Raw genomic sequence first — 19,188 nt, 5'->3', positions numbered from 1 at the left:
GGGTCTGTCTCACCACACCTTTCTGATCTGCTCTGTCTGTATCATGATTGGTATTTTATTATTGATACTTATATAGCACCTGTTTTCAGCCAGAGACCAAGCTCTGAGCACTTTTATTATTTCATTATTGGTATTTTTTTAGGACTTGTTTTCAGTCAGAGACCAAGCTCTGAGCACTTTTATTATTTCATTATTGGTATTTTTTTAGGACCTGTTTTCAGCCAGAGGCCAAGCTCTGAGCACTTTTATTATTTCATTATTGGTATTTTTTTAGGACCTGTTTTCAGCCAGAGACCAAGCTCTGAGCACTTTTATTATTTCATTATTGATACTTTTATAGGACCTGTTTTCAGCCAGAGAGCAAGCTCTTAGCACTTTTATTATTTCATTATTGATACTTTTATAGCACCTGTTTTCAGCCAGAGGCCATGCTCTTAGCACTTTTATTATTTCATTATTGATACTTATATAGCACCTGTTTTCAGCCAGAGACCAAGCTCTGAACACTTTTATTATTTCATTATTGGTACTTTTTTAGGACCTGTTTTCAGCCAGAGAGCAAGCTCTGAACACTTTTATTATTTCATTATTGATACTTATATAGCACCTGTTTTCAGCCAGAGACCAGGCTCTGAACACTTTTATTATTTCATTATTGGTACTTTTTTAGGACCTGTTTTCAGCCAGAGACCAGGCTCTAAGCACTTTACAAACACAAACTCATTTGCACAACAGGCTGCCTACTTGGACAGAACTGACTGACAGCTGCCTTGAAGTGCTTATCATTCGTTTCCTGTGTCATTCAGTCAGGCCGCAGTCTTACGCATGCACACAATTATATGAGTGAATTTTACTACAAATTTTGCCAGGGACAACTCCCTTATTGCCACGGATTCTTTTATGTGCACAAAGTGCATGCTGCTGATGGGGCCTCGGTTTATCGTCTTATCTGAATGACTTGCATCCAGACTACCACTCAAGGTCTAGTAGAGGGGGAGAAAATTGTGAGGAGTGTGGAGTTCAATCCAGCATGTTCAGAATCTCTTGCTTCCCGGGTGAACACGTTACCACCAGGCTACCACTCCACTGTGCGTTGAGCACTGTGACCTCTCCAGCCCTTAGAAGGGAAATGACTCCAGATGATAATGATGGTGATGATGATATGGATACTTATATAGCGCCTATCCTGGGTTGGAGACCAAGCTCTAAGCACTTTACAAACACGGGGTTGTTTGCACAACAGGCTGCCTACCTGGGTAGACCAAGACTGACAGCTGCCATTGGGCGTTCATCATTCGTTTCCTGAGTCATTCGATCAGATTTCAGGTTTGCACACATACACATAGCGACAAACATGTAACATTTTACTTATAAGACCATTTTATTTATTTACCCTGCCATGTAGGCAGCCATACAAACATGTAACATTTTACTTGTAAGACTGTTTTGTTTATATTCCCCACCATGTAGGCAGCCATGCTCCATTTTCAGGGATATGCATGATGGGTATGTACTTGTTTCCATAACCCGCCGATTGCAGACATGGATTACAGGATCTTTAACATGTGTATTTGATCTTCTGCGTGTGTATACACATAAAGAGAGTTCAGGCACATTCAGGTCTGCACATATATTGACCTGGGAGATCAGAAAAATCTCTGCCCTTTACCCACCAGGCGCCATTACCCAGATTCAAATGTGGGACTCTCAGATTGAAAGTATGACGCTTTAATCACTTGACTGTTGTGCCCAAGTGGTTCAGGGAGCACTGTTTCAGTTTCTGCCGTGCCAGTCGTCTGGAACTCTCTGTCACACACCCTGAGACATCTTGCCTGCTCCACTCAGTTCGTAATCATGGAATCTGAAAACACACCTGCTTCGCCAAGCCCTTTGCTATGTACAGTTTTCTGACAGCCGGTTTTGTAATCTCACCTTCCTCTCCACCCCATCCACCACCATCTCCTGTTCTCACCTCCCACCACCAGAGGCAGTATATGTGTGATCTGTGGATCCAGTGGAGTGATGGCCTGGAGGTAACGCGTCCGCCTAGGAAGCGAGAGAATCTGAGCGCACTGGTTCGAATCACGGCTCAGCTGCCGATATTTTCTCCCCCTCCACTAGACCTTGAGTGGTGGTCTGGACGCTAGTCATTCGGATGAGACGATAAACCGAGGTCCCGTGTGCTTGCATGCACTTAGCGCACGTAAAAAGAACCCACGGCAACAAAAGGGTTGTTCCTGGCAAAATTCCGTAGAAAAATCCACTTCGACAGGAAAACAAATAAAATTGCACGCAGAAAAGAAAAAAAGAAAAAAGAAAAAGAAGGGTGGCGCTGTAATGTAGCGACGCGCTCTCATGAAAACCCATAGAGTGGTGGAAGACGTGCTGTGTTAGCATTGTCCACAGTTATTATGACCCATTGTCTTTAAATCCCTGTTTCTGTCTTGGCTGTTTCTTTCAAGTTTGAAGCAAACCTGCTTCGTCAACAGGAAGTGACCATTATTATTGACCCATTAAAAATAATAATAATGTGCATTAATTTTATACAGCACCCTTTCTCTCTAAGAGCCCAGGGCACTTGTGAGAAGGAAGTGACCATAATTATTGACCCATTAAAATAATAATAATGTACATTGATTTTATACAGCACCCTTTCTCTCAAAGAGCTCAGGGCGCTTGTGAGAAGGAAGTGACCATTATCATTGACCCATTGTCTTTGTATCCCCATCTGTCCTTGGCTGTTGTTTTCTAGTTTGAAGCACACATGCTTTGTCAACAGGAAAGGACCATTATCATTGACTCAGAGTCTTTAAATCTCCGTTTCTGTCTTGGCTGTTTCTTTCTAGTTTGAAGCAAACCTGCTTCATTAACAGGAAGTGACCATAATGACTACCAAGTTAAACCGATCTCTCAGTCAAAGAAGGCTGCTCACTTGCGTAGCTTTCATCGGCGATCCTGCCGGCTTCTTCAGCGCAACTGCTGGGTAGAGAATTAGCAGCTGTATGCATCGCCGTGAGTGAATTCACGACAATGTGACTTGACGAGTGAGGAGTACACTGACAGCAGGTTGTGTCGGCCCCGGTCACGGTTGAGGGTGGGGTTCCTGGCGGTGATGTGGACTGCCTCCTTTACTCCCCTCTGGAACCATCGTGCTTCTCTGTCGAGGGTGACCATTATCATCAACCCATTAATGATAATGATAATGTACATCTATACAGCGCACTTTCTCTCTAAGAGCTCAGGGCGCTTTGTCAGCAGGAAGTGACCATTGTCATTGACTCGTTGTCTTTAATTCCCAATTTCTGTCTTGACTATTTCTTTCTAGGTTGAAGCGAACCTGCTTCATCAGCAGGAAGTGACCATTGTCATTGAGCCATTGTCTTTAATTCCCAATTTCTGTCTTGACTATTTCTTTCTAGGTTGAAGCGAACCTGCTTCATCAGCAGGAAGTGACCATTGTCATTGACCCATTGTCTTTAATTCCCAATTTCTGTCTTGACTATTTCTTTCTAGGTTGAAGCAAACCTGCTTCATCAGCAGGAAGTGACCATTATCATTGACCCATTGTCTTTAATTCCCAATTTCTGTCTTGACTATTTCTTTCTAGGTTGAAGCGAACCTGCTTCATCAGCAGGAAGTGACCATTGTCATTGAGCCATTGTCTTTAATTCCCAATTTCTGTCTTGACTATTTCTTTCTAGGTTGAAGCGAACCTGCTTCATCAGCAGGAAGTGACCATTGTCATTGACCCATTGTCTTTAATTCCCAATTTCTGTCTTGACTATTTCTTTCTAGGTTGAAGCGAACCTGCTTCGTCAGCAGGAAGTGAGTGCTGTGTCAGGCCCAGTGGTACTGTAAACCTCCTGTTGTCTCTGTGCTGCTGTGTACATATATCTGATGTCTGGTTTTCGCTGCTCATTGTGGGTCAGCCAGTCCCATCAGCTGTCTGTAGTATCAGATTTTTCTTTTTTCTTTTTTTCAGAAATCATTTGTTTTGGGGTTTTTTGTTGTTTTTGTTTTTGTGCAATCTAGCCTGTACTTGCAAATGTTGGTGCAAGAAATGGGAATAAAGTATGACAGTGTCCCCCCCCCCTGTTTTTATTGTTCGTTTTATTTTCTGAAAGAGAAAGTAAAACCTAGCAAACAAAATAAACAACCACAAAAAAAAAAAAGTAATTAAAAAATCAGTATCAGTCTTGCTTCTCTTGCTTGGTGTTCATTAGAGGTGTTGGGGGGGGGGGGGGGGAGCATAACAGCAAGAGTGTTCAACTGTGCTTTAGATTATTGTAATCTTTTTTTTTTTTTTCTGTTTCACTTTCAAGGAGGTGTCTTAGTGTGTGGACTGATCCATATATCCTACACCCTAGTGTGTTTAGTTACAATCCTACTGTGTATGTAAGTGTATGACAACGACACACATAAACTTTTTAAGTCCTCCTCCTTCCCCCCAGTCATCTACCCACTCCATTCCTCCCTCCCTATTCTGACCCAACTTTAACTCATTCTACTCCAGGTACGAGTTAACTCGTACCATGATTACTTCCCCTGTGGGTCTGGTGCAGGTATTCCGTACCAGTACACTATTCTGATTTTGTTTATTTTTGCTTGGTACAGTTGGGTACTAAAGTGAGCCATTTGCGGATTTGGAAGCATGAAAACAAAGCTTTGTTTGACTGATTAAGTCAGCAATCTCCATCCATTTTTTAAAATTTTACTGCATTGGTCTTGTGTAGTGCCAGTCCAGGGGAGTTGTAGCAGGCATGTAGCTGTTGGGTAGAATGACTTCAAAAAATAATGCTGCTAAAGACACATCGCCGCGGTCCCTATCAGGAGGAATCATGAGCTCTGGGCCTGGGAGAGTCTCTTGCCGAGTCTCAATCCCAGCCTCATGATTCCTGCCTTCGTGGGATGGCATACGAGGCATGGTACCTGCGCTTAGGCACCCAGCGAAAATCCGATCCCCAACAGAGAAAGGAAAGACAGGACTGACTTAGAGGTAGAGAAAAACGAACGAATTGAGGGGGCCGAGTCAAATCAAGCACATAGAATGTAAGAATACAATAAACACAAGCCGCATGCAGCAAAATAAGGCCAAATGAATACGCTTAATAGCCAAAAAAAAGCGTAAGACGAGACAGAGCGTAAACCTGACAAGATGGCATGGAGAGCCTTGGCCAAAGGAATGATTCAGCGCTTATAGCTTTTAGAGGCATTTGATTAGCTAAGAGTGGACCGGGCAAGACGGCTCGTCTTTTCACTGTTAGCCGTGCGAAATTTGGCCAAGCAGAGCAAACCGCTTGCAATATTTTGATGATGGTAACTAGGGTGAAACGCTGTTAACGTCGTCTCTTTCGCCGTTCGTATGGAGAGAGTTAATGGCCCACCTTGGGATTGTCCCACGTCCTCAAAAGTACTGCCTTTAGTCCTACATTTCCAGTTTCTTTTAACTCATTCTACCCCACAGCTGCATATCCTGCTTCAACTCCCCTGGGCCAGCACTACATAAGCCACAGCAGAAAAAGATAGGGTGGTTCACAAAAACAGCAAAAATCGATGGAGAACTGTTTGATTTAATCGGTCGAACAAAGCTTCGTTTTCATACTTTCAGACTCGATAAACAGTTCATTTTAGAATACCAACTGTACCAAGCAAGAATAAGCGAAATTAGAATAGTGTGTTTGTACGAGAATACTCATACCTGGTCCACATGGGAAATAATCATGGTATGAGTTAACTCAAACCTGGAATAGAATGAGTTAATGTGGCCATGATGGAAATGTCCAACATCCGATGGACAGTAATTCTTTACCCTTTGAGTTAAAAGGTTGCGTACTTTGAGTTGCAGATGTCGTGATATTGCATTGTCAGGGCTCCTTGCTTGTGAGATGCATGAGAAGAGCAGGTTGTGTGGATGTCTTTTGTTCAAACTTTGTTTCATTTTGAATTTTTTATTATTTTTTTTAGTTGTTGGAGATTATGCATGCAAGGCTGTGAACATTGCCAGATTGTGTTGGTTTGGACTGTCAGTTTATTCATGCAAAGGGAGAAATGTTGTCCTCTTTCTCAATCTCTTTATTTCATTTTTATTTCTCCCTATCTCTGTCTCTCTCTGTCTCTCTCTCTCTCTCCTCCCCCTCTCTCACTCTCTCTCTCTTTTTGTTCATCGGCTAGTCCTGTGAGGTTCACCGATGGTGAGATTTTTGTGTATGCAACCATTTTTAATTCCACCATTAAGGTAGCCACATTCCATCTTCGGGTACGATGATGTCTAAACACAACACCAGTAGGAATGTATTTTGTATTTCATGTCATTGATCCCAGCAGCACGTGATAGCCTACTTTTCTCCGAAAGGTTGAACACGAGTCAGATGTTTTTTCTTTTTTTAATGCATGCGTTCATGCACAGTACTTCAGTTTAACTCTTTCAGCACCAAATCTTTGTGTGAAAAACACTCCCCAGTGTCAGATATTTTAGGAATGATGCTCTCAGTCACAGGCTCCGGTTCATGTCAAAGTAACACAGTGGACTTGTTCACTTCAAACTCGGGGGGGGGGGGGGGGCAAAGGTTAATCATTATTCTCTTGGTGGGAAACAAGCTGCAGCTGTCAATCTTTTTTTTTTCTTTTTTTCTTTTTTTTTTGCTGCCCCATCATCTGCACCGTTTCAGTGGCATTACTCCCACGCCGCTCATTTAGATTCCCCCATACACGGCCACACCCGGGTTCGTCCGTCGCAGTTCCACCGTCGGCAGTCCACAGGGAACCATCGATGTTAGGTCGCCAGGAGGCCACACACCAGAGGAGACCCTGCACTGCTGCTGAGTCACTTCAGTGGTGTTCAGTGGTGCCTGTTCTGATTTTACGTACTTAGGACACCACCTACTAAGCCCCCTACTAACGACAATAATGGCTTAGTCGCAGAGCCAGACTGAGTGAGCGTCCCTCCCAGAGTGGAGACCGCCACCACGTCCCTCAAACAACAGCTGTCAATCTTTGTTACAGTTTGAAAAATTGTCTAATCAGCATGACCCCTTGATGTCGACAAAAGTCGCCTATGGTGGTGCAATGTCTAAAAAAAAAAAAAAAAAAAAAAGAGTCACCTATGGCAATGAAAGAGTTAATATCTCATCCAAGGTCTGGAGTCGGCACTGATGTCAGCTTCAGAGAGAAAGTCTCTTACAGCCCACTGAGGTCTCTCCTGCATGTGCAGTGTTGAAGGTGTGGCTGTGGTCAGTGCCAGGAACTTTGCTCTCAGTGTAGCGACGCGCTCTCCCTGGGGAGAGCAGCGCGAATAATGTGGAGTGTTGGCCTAGTGATAACACATCCGCCTAGGAAGCCAGAGAATCTGAGCACACTGGTTCAAATCCCAGAGTCGCCAGTATTTTCTCCCCCTCTACTGGACCTTGTATTTGTATTTCTCTTTTTGTCACAATTTTTTCTCTGTGTGAAATTCGGGCTGCTCTCCCCAGGGAGAGCGCGTCGCTACACTGAGAGTGCCACCCATTTCTTTTGTATTTTTTTTTCTTCGTGCAGTTTTATTTGTTTTCTCAACCGAAGTGGATTTTTCTACAGAATTTTGCCACGGACAATCCTTTTGTTGCCATGGATTCTTTTACATGCGCTAAGTGCATGCAGCACATGGAACCTCGGCTTATTGTCTCATCAGAATGACTAGCGTCCAGACCACCACTCAAGGTCTAGTGGAGAGGGAGAAAATATTGGCGACTGAGCCGTGATTCAAACCAGCATGCTCAGATTCTCTTGCTTCCTTGGTGGACACGTTACTCACTAGGCCATCACTCCATCTTGAGTGGTGGTCTGGATACTAGTCATTCAGATGAGACAATGAATTGAGGTCCCGGGTGCAGCATGCACTTAGCGCGTATAAAAGAACCCACAACAACAAAAGGGTTGTTCCTGGCAAAATCATGTGGAAAAACCCACTTAGATAGGAAAACAAATAGAACTGCAAGCAGAAAAGAAAAGAACAAAAAAAATTTTTTTAAAGTGTCAGCCTCACTGTCGGGATGTGCTCTCCCTGGGGAGAGCAGCCCAAATTTCACACAGGGAAATCTGTTGTTATAAAAGAGTTGTACAATACAACAGTACAATACAATACAATACAATACAATACAGTGATACAATACAATACAATGATTGTGGGTTCAATCCCCATCAGAACAGTCCACATATGATCGTCGTGTTAATCATTGGTCCTGAACAGCGGCCATGCTGCAGAGAGATTGTTTGGGGGAGGGGGACAGAGGGTGCCAATGTGTGTGTATATAATGTAATGTACTATGCTATGAGCAAAAAAACCCAACAAAAAACAAAAAAAAAACAAACTCTCAGTGTTCAGTTGTTGTTGTTTTTTTTTAAATTGCATGGTATAAGCTTTACAAAATAAATAGATCAAAAAGAAGAATTATACCGTATGCACATCAGCTAGTTTGAGTTCATGTTCTTCCCTTCCTTCAGTTTTCATTCAGATGGGAACTAGTTAGTTTGCATGACTGTAGACGGTGTTCCTTTAGGCAGTTCTGGTTCGTTTTGTGTTTGTTAAGTTACTGTGGGACCTGGGGGGTTGTTGTCATGTTGTGGGCTGCTTGTGAATGCACACCACTCCCTTTTCTTTGATTTTTCTTTTCTTCTGGCTCTGTCTTTTTTTTTCTCTCTCTTTTTTTTGTTTTTTTTTTCCCTTCTTTGTTTCTGTCTTATTTTCTCTGTCTCTTTTTCCTCTGTCTCCGTTGTTTCTGTCTTTTTGTTCTTCTTCTGTCTCAGTCTCTGTCTCTTTTTAGCTCTCTTTTTTCTCTTTCTTTTCTCTCTCTCTCTCTCTCTCTCTGTTTCTTTCTTGTTTTCTCTGTTTCTGTCTCTTTCTCTTTGTCTCTTTTTCTCTGCATCTTGTTTTCTCTGTCTCTATATTTTACTCTGTCTCCTTGTTTTTCTTAATCTCCCCCCCCCCCCACCCCCCCTGTCTCTTTTTCTCTGCATCTTGTTTTCTCTGTCTCTATATTTTACTCTGTCTCCTTGTTTTTCTTAACCCCACCCCCCCCTCCCGTCTCTTTTTCTCTGTATCTTTTTTCTCTCTGTCTCTGTTTCACCCCCCCACCCCACCCCCCACACCCCCTTTCTTCCCTTCCTCCTCTCCCCGCCCCCTTCCTCCACTATTTCCCCCTCTCTTGTTCTCTGTGTGTCTCTCATTACGGCCCTTACACAGCATCGGTTGTACATTTGGTACACATCTAAAACGTTTGCATGAATGCTTATGTTTCTTCTGCATGCTTCTCTTGTGAGACATATTTTTTCAGTGTATAGACGGGGGAGGGGGTGGGGGGGTGATGTAAAATTCATGATGTTCAGATCTGAAACTGCTCATTATTAAGGGTAAAAAATTGTTTATGGCTTTTGACTCATCCTGTGTTAAAGCAATAGGAGCCCATAAAAAGCCTTGGGCTTTTCTTTTGTGTGTGTGTGTGTGAGAGAGAGAGAGACAGAGAGAAAGGCGGGGGAGAGAAAGAGAGAGAGACAGAATGTCTGTGTGGTGTGTATGTGTGTGTGTGTGTGTGTGTGTGCATGCATGTGAAAATGTATATGCAACACTGGAATTGTCTTAGCCGCTGCAAGTGCTGAAGTTACGATGAAACCAGACTGGCAAAATGATAGATTATTGTTTGATAAGGTCTGTTCATTAGATGAAGATCTTTAGATGATGCTTTTCACAACATTTTTATTATTATTTTTTATAAGCTCTTTAGGTTATTGTTTGATAAGCCTTTTAGGTTTTTTGTTTCATATACACCGCAACTGATTTCAAAAGTGCTTGACTTTGGCTAACATTGGAAGTGATAAATTTTTACTGCTTTTTGTTTTTTTTAAGAGAGGAAGAGAAAACGTTTTTCTAATGTTCTGAGGGATGGAATTTCAAAGAGAAGAAGACTTAGGTGAAGAGAAGATGTGTTTCTAATGTTCTGAGGGATCTAATTCCAAAGAAAATAAGACTTGGGTGAAGAGAAGTTTTTTTTCTAATGTTCTGAGGGATGGAATTCCAAAGAGAATAAGACTTGCATGAAGAGAAGTTTTTTTTCTAATGTTCTGAGGGATGGAATTCCAAAGAGAATAAGACTTGCATGAAGAGAAGTTTTTTCTAATGTTCTGAGCGATGGAATTCCAAAGAGAAGACGACTTGGGTGAAGAGAAATGGCACCTGTGTGGTTGACAGGACTGAGTGAGAAACAGCATGGTCTGGTTTTATTGATTAATTTGTCCTTGGCTTATGTTTTGTGGACTGTATGTAAGAAACAACATGATTTGATTCGATTTGATTTGTCTTGACTTAGTTTACTGACTGTACAAAAAAACATGGTTTGATTTGATTTGTCATTTATTTAGTTTTACTGGCTGTGTAAGATTTGATTTAATTTGATTTGCCCTTGACTTGGATTTACTTGTTATGTAAGAAACAACATGATTTGATTTGATTTAATTTGATTTACCTTTGACTTACGTTTACTTCCCTTTACTAAGTTTGCTCCCCTTTATTTTAGATCTACTCACATTTATCTTGTTTTTTGTTTATTAAATGAGGATAAATTGTATTATGATACAGTGTTCAGATTTATTTACAAAGAATCAGTGCTGTCATCGAAACGTGGGAATGACAATCTAAGTCTGTGTTGTTCTTGTGGACATAATTAATGCCAATACTGTTTTTTTACACGTCGTTTTCTTCTTACCTGCAAAACGTGTCAACAACTGTTCCTTCAGCGATAACATGTGAACTATGATCTAAGTCTGTGTTGTTCTTGTGGCTGTAATGCCCATGCTGTTTTGTTTTTTTTTTTTTTTACACGCCATTTTCTTACCTGCAAACAAACATGCCAACAGCTGCTTCTTCGGAGATGATAAAGCACACCTGTACCTTGGAGGTAATATTGTACACCTGTACCTTCTCCAGGAGTCAGCATCGTTAGCAGACAAGCTGGTGCAGGACCAGGTGACGAGGGCACAGGAGGCAGAGGAATGCTACGCCCTGAAGAACGAACTGTCCGTCACGCGACACCAGCTGAAGGAGACGCAGAGGAGGCTGGAGGATGCCCAGGACATCATCGGTGACATCAAGAAACGGGTAGGGACCGCTGGGTTTTAAAGGGATTACATCGTTAGAGTTTTATGGAAAAAAGAAATAACAAGAATGTCATCGGTGACATCAAGAAACGGGTAGGGACTGCTGGGTTTAAACGGATTACATCGTTAGAGTTTTATGGAAAAAAGAAATAACAAGAATGTCATCGGTGAGATAAAAGAACGTGTAGGGACTGCTAAGCGTTAGCAGAATACATCATTCGTATTATACGGAAAAAAGAAATAACAATGGCATCGTAAGTAACATAAAAAAAACCAAGTAGGGTCTGGCAAGCTTTAATGAAATATATTGTTAAGAGTCTTATGGAAAAAAGATGTAAGGACGTCTTTAACAGAATACATAATTAAGAACAGAATACATCATTGGTATTATACGGAAAAAAGAAATAACAAGGGCATCGTAAGTAACATAAAAAAAACCAAGTAGGGTCTGGTAAGCTTTAATGAAATATATTGTTAAGAGTCTTATGGAAAAAAGATGTAAGAAGGACGTCTTTAACAGAATACATCATTAAGAACAGAATACATCATTGGTATTATACGGAAAAAAGAAATAACAAGGGCATCATAAGTAACATTAAAAAAAAAAACGAGTAGGGTCTGGTATTTAATGAAATATATTAAGAGTCTTATGGAAAAAAGATATAAGAAGGACATTTTTAACAGAATACATCATTGGTATTATACGGAAAAAAGAAATAACAAGGGCATCATAAGTGACATAAAAAAAAACGAGTAGGGTCTGGTAAGTTTTAATGAAATATATTGTTAAGAGTCTTATGGAAAAAAGATGTAAGAAGGACGTCTTTAACAGAATACATCATTAAGAACAGAATACATCATTGGTATTATACGGAAAAAAGAAATGACAAGGGCATCGTAAGTAACATAAAAGAAAACAAGTAGGGTCTGGTAAGCTTTAATGAAATATATTGTTAAGAGTCTTATGGAAAAAAGATGTAAGAAGGACGTCTTTAACAGAATACATCATTAAGAACAGAATACATCATTGGTATTATACGGAAAAAAGAAATAACAAGGGCATCGTAAGTAACATAAAAGAAAACAAGTAGGGTCTGGTAAGCTTTAATGAAATATATTGTTAAGAGTCTTATGGAAAAAAGATGTAAGAAGGACGTCTTTAACAGAATACATCATTAAGAACAGAATACATCATTGGTATTATACGGAAAAAAGAAATAACAAGGGCATCATAAGTAACATTAAAAAAAAAAAACGAGTAGGGTCTGGTATTTAATGAAATATATTAAGAGTCTTATGGAAAAAAGATATAAGAAGGACATTTTTAACAGAATACATCATTGGTATTATACGGAAAAAAGAAATAACAAGGGCATCATAAGTGACATAAAAAAAAACGAGTAGGGTCTGGTAAGTTTTAATGAAATATATTGTTAAGAGTCTTATGGAAAAAAGATGTAAGAAGGACGTCTTTAACAGAATACATCATTAAGAACAGAATACATCATTGGTATTATACGGAAAAAAGAAATAACAAGGGCATCGTAAGTAACATAAAAAAAACCAAGTAGGGTCTGGTAAGCTTTAATGAAATATATTGTTAAGAGTCTTATGGAAAAAAGATGTAAGAAGGACGTCTTTAACAGAATACATCATTAAGAACAGAATACATCATTGGTATTATACGGAAAAAAGAAATAACAAGGGCATCATAAGTAACATTAAAAAAAAAAACGAGTAGGGTCTGGTATTTAATGAAATATATTGTTAAGAGTCTTATGGAAAAAAGATATAAGAAGGACATTTTTAACAGAATACATCATTGGTATTATACGGAAAAAAGAAATAACAAGGGCATCATAAGTGACATAAAAAAAAACGAGTAGGGTCTGGTAAGTTTTAATGAAATATATCATTAAGAGTCGTATGGAAAAAAGATATAAGAAGGACATCATTAACAGAATACATCATTAAGAACTTCGAGTTATATGGAAAAAATAAATAACAAGGATATCATCGGTGACATCAAAAAACGAGTAGGAACTGCTGGGCTTTTAGCAGAATAGATCGTTAGAGTTACATGAAAAGAAAATGATAACAAGGACTGCTAGGTTTTGACAGGATTCATTGTCAGGGTTTTGTTTTAACTCTCTCCATACGAACGGCGAAAGAGACGACGTTAACAGCGTTTCACCCCAATTACCATCATCTAATTATTGCAAGCGGAAGGCTCTTATACTGAAGAGGTGAATGTTGACAAAGAATACCACAATTCTGACGACGGAAGCTGAAGGTTGGGTCATTCAGACACCCACTGGACATCCGAGGGGTCTGTGTAGAGGAGAAGAGAGGACTGGCCGTACTGAGTGAGTTAAAAGGCAAGTAATGACTGCAAGGTTTTAACAGGTTATTTAGGTTTTAAGAGGATTATATCATCAGGGTTATATTCTAAAAGACCAGTAACGACTGCCAGGTTTGTCATGATTGCTAGGTTTTGACAGGGTATATCATCAGGGTTATATCATGTAGAAAAATATACAAATAACAAGAGAGGCAAGGCCTTCAAGACTCACTTGTGATATATTAAGTCCCCTTGCATTAATTACAGAGTAATTTCCCTTCTTTACTATCTGCACCAAAACGTTTGCAAAATAAATAAAAATTCCATGCTTAGCAAAAGAAGTTCCTGTCTGAACAAAAAATGATAATGACTGCTCTTGTTGTTGTGTCAGAATATCAGATCAAAGTGCCAAGTTTAGAGAATACCAAAAATATGAATATAACAGTAAATGCAGTTTGCATATAATTAGGCTTTATTTTTTATTTTTTTGTGCCCATCCCAGAGGTGCAATATTGTTTTAAACAAGATGACTGGAAAGAACTGAATTTTTCCTATTTTTATGCCTAATTTGGTGTCAACTGACGAAGTATTTGCAGAGAAAATGTCAGTGTTAAAGTTTACCACGGACACACAGACACACGGACACACACACACACACACACACACACACACACACAACCGAACACCAGGTTAAAACATAGACTCACTTTGTTTACACAAGTGAGTCAAAAAGAGTGAGGACTGCGAGGTTTTAACAGGATACAGCATCAGAGTTATATTCAAATACGGCCAGTATGTATGAGCTTTTATCATAGATTGACATAAGTTTACAGTTGGGCCTACAGCAAAGTGAGAGCTATATTGTCAGTAATTTCTCCACTGTGATGGGAAATCACTTACAGCTTAGTGTTTTGTGAAGGACTATGACTTTCAAAACTAGGAGGCAAGATTGCACTGGCTCTTAGTGCTGCAGCCTTGGGGGTTAGTTGGCCCTTGGGAACCATCCCAAAGCCAACTGTCCTAAAACTCTCTTGGCTGAGAAAGTGGGGGTGTAACTTGGGCAAGACACTCTCCACTATAATCAAATTCTAGCCCAGATAGTCTGGACAGCAGTTACCTCCTCTGCTGTTATAGTCGAATACGACTGATTATCATATATGCTGTGTTACTTCTAGTGGTGGTTGCTGAATGTTCCACACCTGTCATTTCTAGCAGTGGTTGCTGTGTTTGATTGAGGAAAAGTGGCAGAACGGTTAAGACGCCCATCTGCCAATACAGAGTCCGTGAGGGTGTGGGTTTGAATCTCGCTCTCATCCTTTTCTCTCAAGGCTTGACTGGAAAATGGAACTGAGAGTCTAGTCATTAGGATGAGACAATAAACCGAGGTCCCATGTGCATCACGCACTTGGCGCACTGAAAAAGAACCCATGGCAAGGAGAGTGTTGTCCTCTGTAGTCATTAGGATGAGACAGTAAACCGAGGTCCCGTGTGCATCACGCACTTGGCGCACTGAAAAAGAACCCATGGCAAGGAGAGTGTTGTCCTCTGGCAAAATTCTGTCGGAGAAATCCACTCTTGACAGGTGCACAAACATATATATGCATGCACACACCAAGGCCTAACTAAGCGCGTTGGGTTACACTGCTGGTCAGGCATCTGCCTAGCAGATGTGGTGTAGCGTGTATGGATTTGTCCGAACGCAGTGATGCCTCCTTTAGAAACTGAAACTGCAACTGCAACTGCCGTGTTCCAGACGAACATCATCCAGGGCACGGTTCACCTGTCGGAGGAGGAGGAGACACACCTGGTGCAGCACCTGCAGGAAGAGCTGATCGCCGTCAGGCTGAGAGAGGCGGAGACCATCACGCACATCAAGGAACTCAACACCAAGATTGGAGAGCTGGAGGATGTGAGATGTTTGTGTGTGTGGGAGGGGCTGGGTGGTGGGGGGGGTTGTTTGTATGTGTGTGTGTTTCAGTGTGTGTGTGTGTCTATAAGTGTGTGTGTCTGCGTGTGTGTGTGTGTGTATGTGTGTGTGTTTCTTTGTGTGTGTGTGTGTCTGCGTGTGTGTGTGTGTGTGTGTTTCTTTGTGTATGGTGTGTGTGTGTGTGTCTCAGTGTGTGTGTTGTGTGTGTGTCTATGTGTGTGTGTGTCTGCGTGTGTGTGTGTGTATGTGTGTGTGTGTGTGTTTCTTTGTGATTGTGTGTGTATGTGTATTCACATCGAGCCTGTAGCAATGATGTCAAACACCTAAACCTCTGTGTGTGCATGCCTGTGTGTGTGTGTGTGTGTGTGTGTGTGTGCACAGAGCAATGAGCCCCCAGCAATATGTCCAATATCTAAACCTCTGCGTGTCTGTGTCTGTGTGTGTATGTTTGTGCTTGAGTGTTTGTGTGTGTGTTTGTGCTTGTGTGTGTGCTTGTACATCAGTGTGTGTGTCTGTATGTGTGTGTATGTGTGTGTGTGTGTGCTTATGTCTATGTGTGTGTTTATGTGTGTGTGTGCGTCTGTGTGTGTGTGTGTGTGTATATATATTTGTGCTTGTGTATGTGCATGTACATCTGTGTGTGTTTGTGTGCTTATATCTTTATGTGTGTGTGTGTGTGTGTGCGCAGACCAACCTCCAGCTGCAGAGAGCCCCCAGCAATGACGTCCAACACCTGCAGGAAGAACTGATTGCCGTCAAGCTGAGGGAGGCGGAGGCCAACCTGTCCCTCAAGGAGCTGAGGCAAAAAGTCACAGAGATCGAGACCTACTGGCAGGTGGGTGGGGAGATTGAGACCTACTGAGTGTAGAGACCGAGACCTACTAATGGGCGGTGTGGAGATTGAGGCCTACTAAGTGTGGAGATTGAGATCTACTGAGAGGTGATACAGAGATTGAGACCTACTGAGTGTAGAGATTGAGATCTACTGAGTGTAGAGATTGAGATCTACTGAGAGGTGATATGGAGATTGAGACCTACAGAGTGTAGAGATTGAGACCTACTGGGAGGTGATATGGAGATTGAGACCTACTGGGTGTAGAGATTGAGACCTACTGAGAGGTGATATGGAGATTGAGACCTACTGGGTGTAGAGATTGAGACCTACTGAGAGGTGATATGGAGATTGAGACCTACTGGGTGTAGAGATTGAGACCTACTGAGAGGTGATATGGAGATTGATACCTACTGGGTGTAGAGATTGAGACCTACTGAGAGGTGATATGGAGATTGAGACCTACTGGGTGTAGAGATTGAGACCTACTGAGAGGTGATATGGAGATTGAGACCTACTGGGTGTAGAGATTGAGACCTACTGAGAGGTGATATGGAGATTGAGACCTACTGGGTGTGGAGATTGAGACCTACTGAGAGGTGATATGGAGATTGATACCGACTGACATGAGGTGTGGAGATTGAGACCTACTGAGAGGTGATATGGAGATTGATACCGACTGACATGAGGTGTGGAGATTGAGACCTACTGACATGTGGTGCGGAGATTGAGACCTACTGACATGTGGTGCGGAGATTGAGACCTACTGACAGGTGGTGTGGAGATTGAGACCTACTGACATGTGGTGCGGAGATTGAGACCTACTGGCTGGTAGTGTGGAGATTGAGACCTACTGACATGTGGTGCGGAGATTGAGACCTACTGACAGGTGGTGCGGAGACTGAGACCTACTGACAGGTGGTGCGGAGACTGAGACCTAATGAATGTGGAGATTGAGACCTACTGACATGTGGTGTGGAGATTGAGACCTACTGAGTGTAGAGATTGAGACCGACTGAGAGGTGATATGGAGATTGAGACATACTGACAGGTGGTGCAGAGATTGAGACCTCCTGACAGGTGGGTTGGTAGACTGAGTCACAGAGTCACATGAAGCGCAAGACGACAGAACTGTGGCTGTCAGTTCTTGTGGTTGTTGTTATTTACTTTATTGACTCACTTGTGTAAACAAAGTGAGTCTATGTTTTAACCCAGTGTTCGGTTGTCTGTGTGTGTGTGTGTCCGTGTGTCTGTGTGTCCGTGGTAAACTTTAACATTGACATTTTCTCTGCAAATACTTTGTCAGTTGACACCAAATTAGGCATAAAAATAGGAAAAATTCAGTTCTTTCCAGTCTTGTTTAAAACAATATTGCACCTCTGGGATGGGCACAAAAAAATTAAAAAAAGAAGCCTAATTATATGCAAACTGCATTTACTGTTATATTTATATTTTTTGTATTCTCTAAACTTGGCACTTTGACCTCTTATTCTGACACAACAACAAGAGGAGTCATTATTATCATTTTTTGTTCAAACAGGAACTTCTTTTGCTAAGCATGGAATTTTTATTTATTTTGCAAACGTTTTGGTGCAGGTAGTAAAGAAGGGAAATTACTCTGTAATTAATGCAAGGGGACTTGATTTATCACAAGTGAGTCTTGAAGGCCTTGCCTCTCTTGTTGTTTTTGTTATTGTCCACTGAGTCACGTAAGAGTCCATGTGACTACAGAGCCATGGCACTGAGTTGTCGTGCTTGTTGTTATTTACTTTATTCTTGTTGTTATTGTCCTCTAGAGTAACACAGAGTCCTTGACGACAGAAGCATGGCTGTCAGTTGTTGCGGTTGTTGTTATTTACATTATTGTTGTTGTTATTATTCGTAGAGCCCATGACTACAGAGCTGTGGCCGTCAGTTGATGTGGTTGTTGTTATTTACTTTAATGTTGTTTTTGTCCATAGATCCATGACGACAGAGCCATAGCTGTTATTTGATGTGGTTGTTGTTATTTTCTTTATTCTTGTTGTTACTGTCCAAAGAGTCTGTGGCGACAGAAGTGTGGCCATCAGTTGTGGTTGTTATTTACTTTAACTCACTCCAGACGATGGAACGCTGTAGCGGTTTCGACAATAAAAATTTTTTTTCCACGTTTTCCTCATGGGTTAGCATAACAGTCGCAGCTACACCGGCCATTGCGAATGTGTCAAGTGTCGAATGGAAAGTTTCTTCATGAGATTCCGTAACAACACACTGCACAGCGAGCCAGCGAGTTCAGGACCCCACATGACAAGCTAATCTGCATGTGTATCGAAAATGGCGTTGCAGGTGATACAAGTGGAAACTTTTGGAGCAAACACTAGATCATGACAGCGGCTTTTACCACTGCTGAAGTGATTGAAATGCTTCAAACTGAAGGTTTCGACATTGACGAGGATGATAGAAATGTTGACTAAAGTATCTGCAGTGAAGAAAGCTACCAGCAAGAAGGTACTGATAGTGAGTCAGCTTCTGAGAGCAGTGAAGAGGGAGGGGGGTGGGCATTCACAGGACGTGAGGAGAGGGGTCAGTGGGTCAAGTACAGTGAGTTTCATTCCGTTACTTTATGATTTGTATTTTTTGTGATTTTTTTTTCCCCTTACCCTAACAAATGGGTCGTCTGTATGGAAAATCAAGGGAGAAAACTATTTGTCCGGAGTGAGTAAATGTTGTTGTTATTGTCCACAGAGCCCATGACTACAGAGCTGTGGCCGTCAATTGATGTGGTTGGTGTTATTTTCTTTATTCTTGTTGTTACTGTCCAGAGAGTCTGTGGCGACAGAAGTGTGGCCATCAGTTGTGTTGTTATTTACTTTAATGTTGTTGTTTTTGTCCATAGATCCATGACAACAGAGCCATAGCTGTTATTTGATGTGGTGGTTGTTATTTTCTTTATTCTTGTTGTTACTGTCCAGAGAGTCTGTGGCG

General features: G+C 41.4%; 1 protein-coding gene across 6 annotated transcripts in view; it reads left to right on the top strand.

Moving 5' to 3' along the window:
* The window catches only part of LOC143289772 (EVI5-like protein), an 82,054-nt gene that overhangs the window by 47,849 nt on the left and 15,017 nt on the right, over nucleotides 1-19,188 (top strand). For 5 of the 6 annotated variants that reach the window (XR_013056275.1, XM_076598892.1, XM_076598888.1 and 2 more), the window contains exons 13-16: nucleotides 3,796-3,825; nucleotides 10,955-11,125; nucleotides 15,219-15,374; nucleotides 16,081-16,227. Coding sequence is in view for 5 of the 6 variants with exons in the window: in XM_076598892.1 (XP_076455007.1) it covers nucleotides 3,796-3,825; nucleotides 10,955-11,125; nucleotides 15,219-15,374; nucleotides 16,081-16,227 (504 nt within the window). In the remaining variant the exon portion in view is untranslated. The remainder of the gene's footprint in view (nucleotides 1-3,795; nucleotides 3,826-10,954; nucleotides 11,126-15,218; nucleotides 15,375-16,080; nucleotides 16,228-19,188) is intronic. The other variant, XM_076598891.1, reaches the window with a different exon arrangement.

This window comes from Babylonia areolata, chromosome 14 (genome assembly GCF_041734735.1).
Source record: "Babylonia areolata isolate BAREFJ2019XMU chromosome 14, ASM4173473v1, whole genome shotgun sequence".
Classification (NCBI taxonomy): Eukaryota; Metazoa; Mollusca; class Gastropoda; order Neogastropoda; family Buccinidae; genus Babylonia; species Babylonia areolata.
The sequence above is the reverse complement of the archived record's forward strand: the minus strand, read 5'-3'. Positions and strand labels throughout refer to the sequence as shown.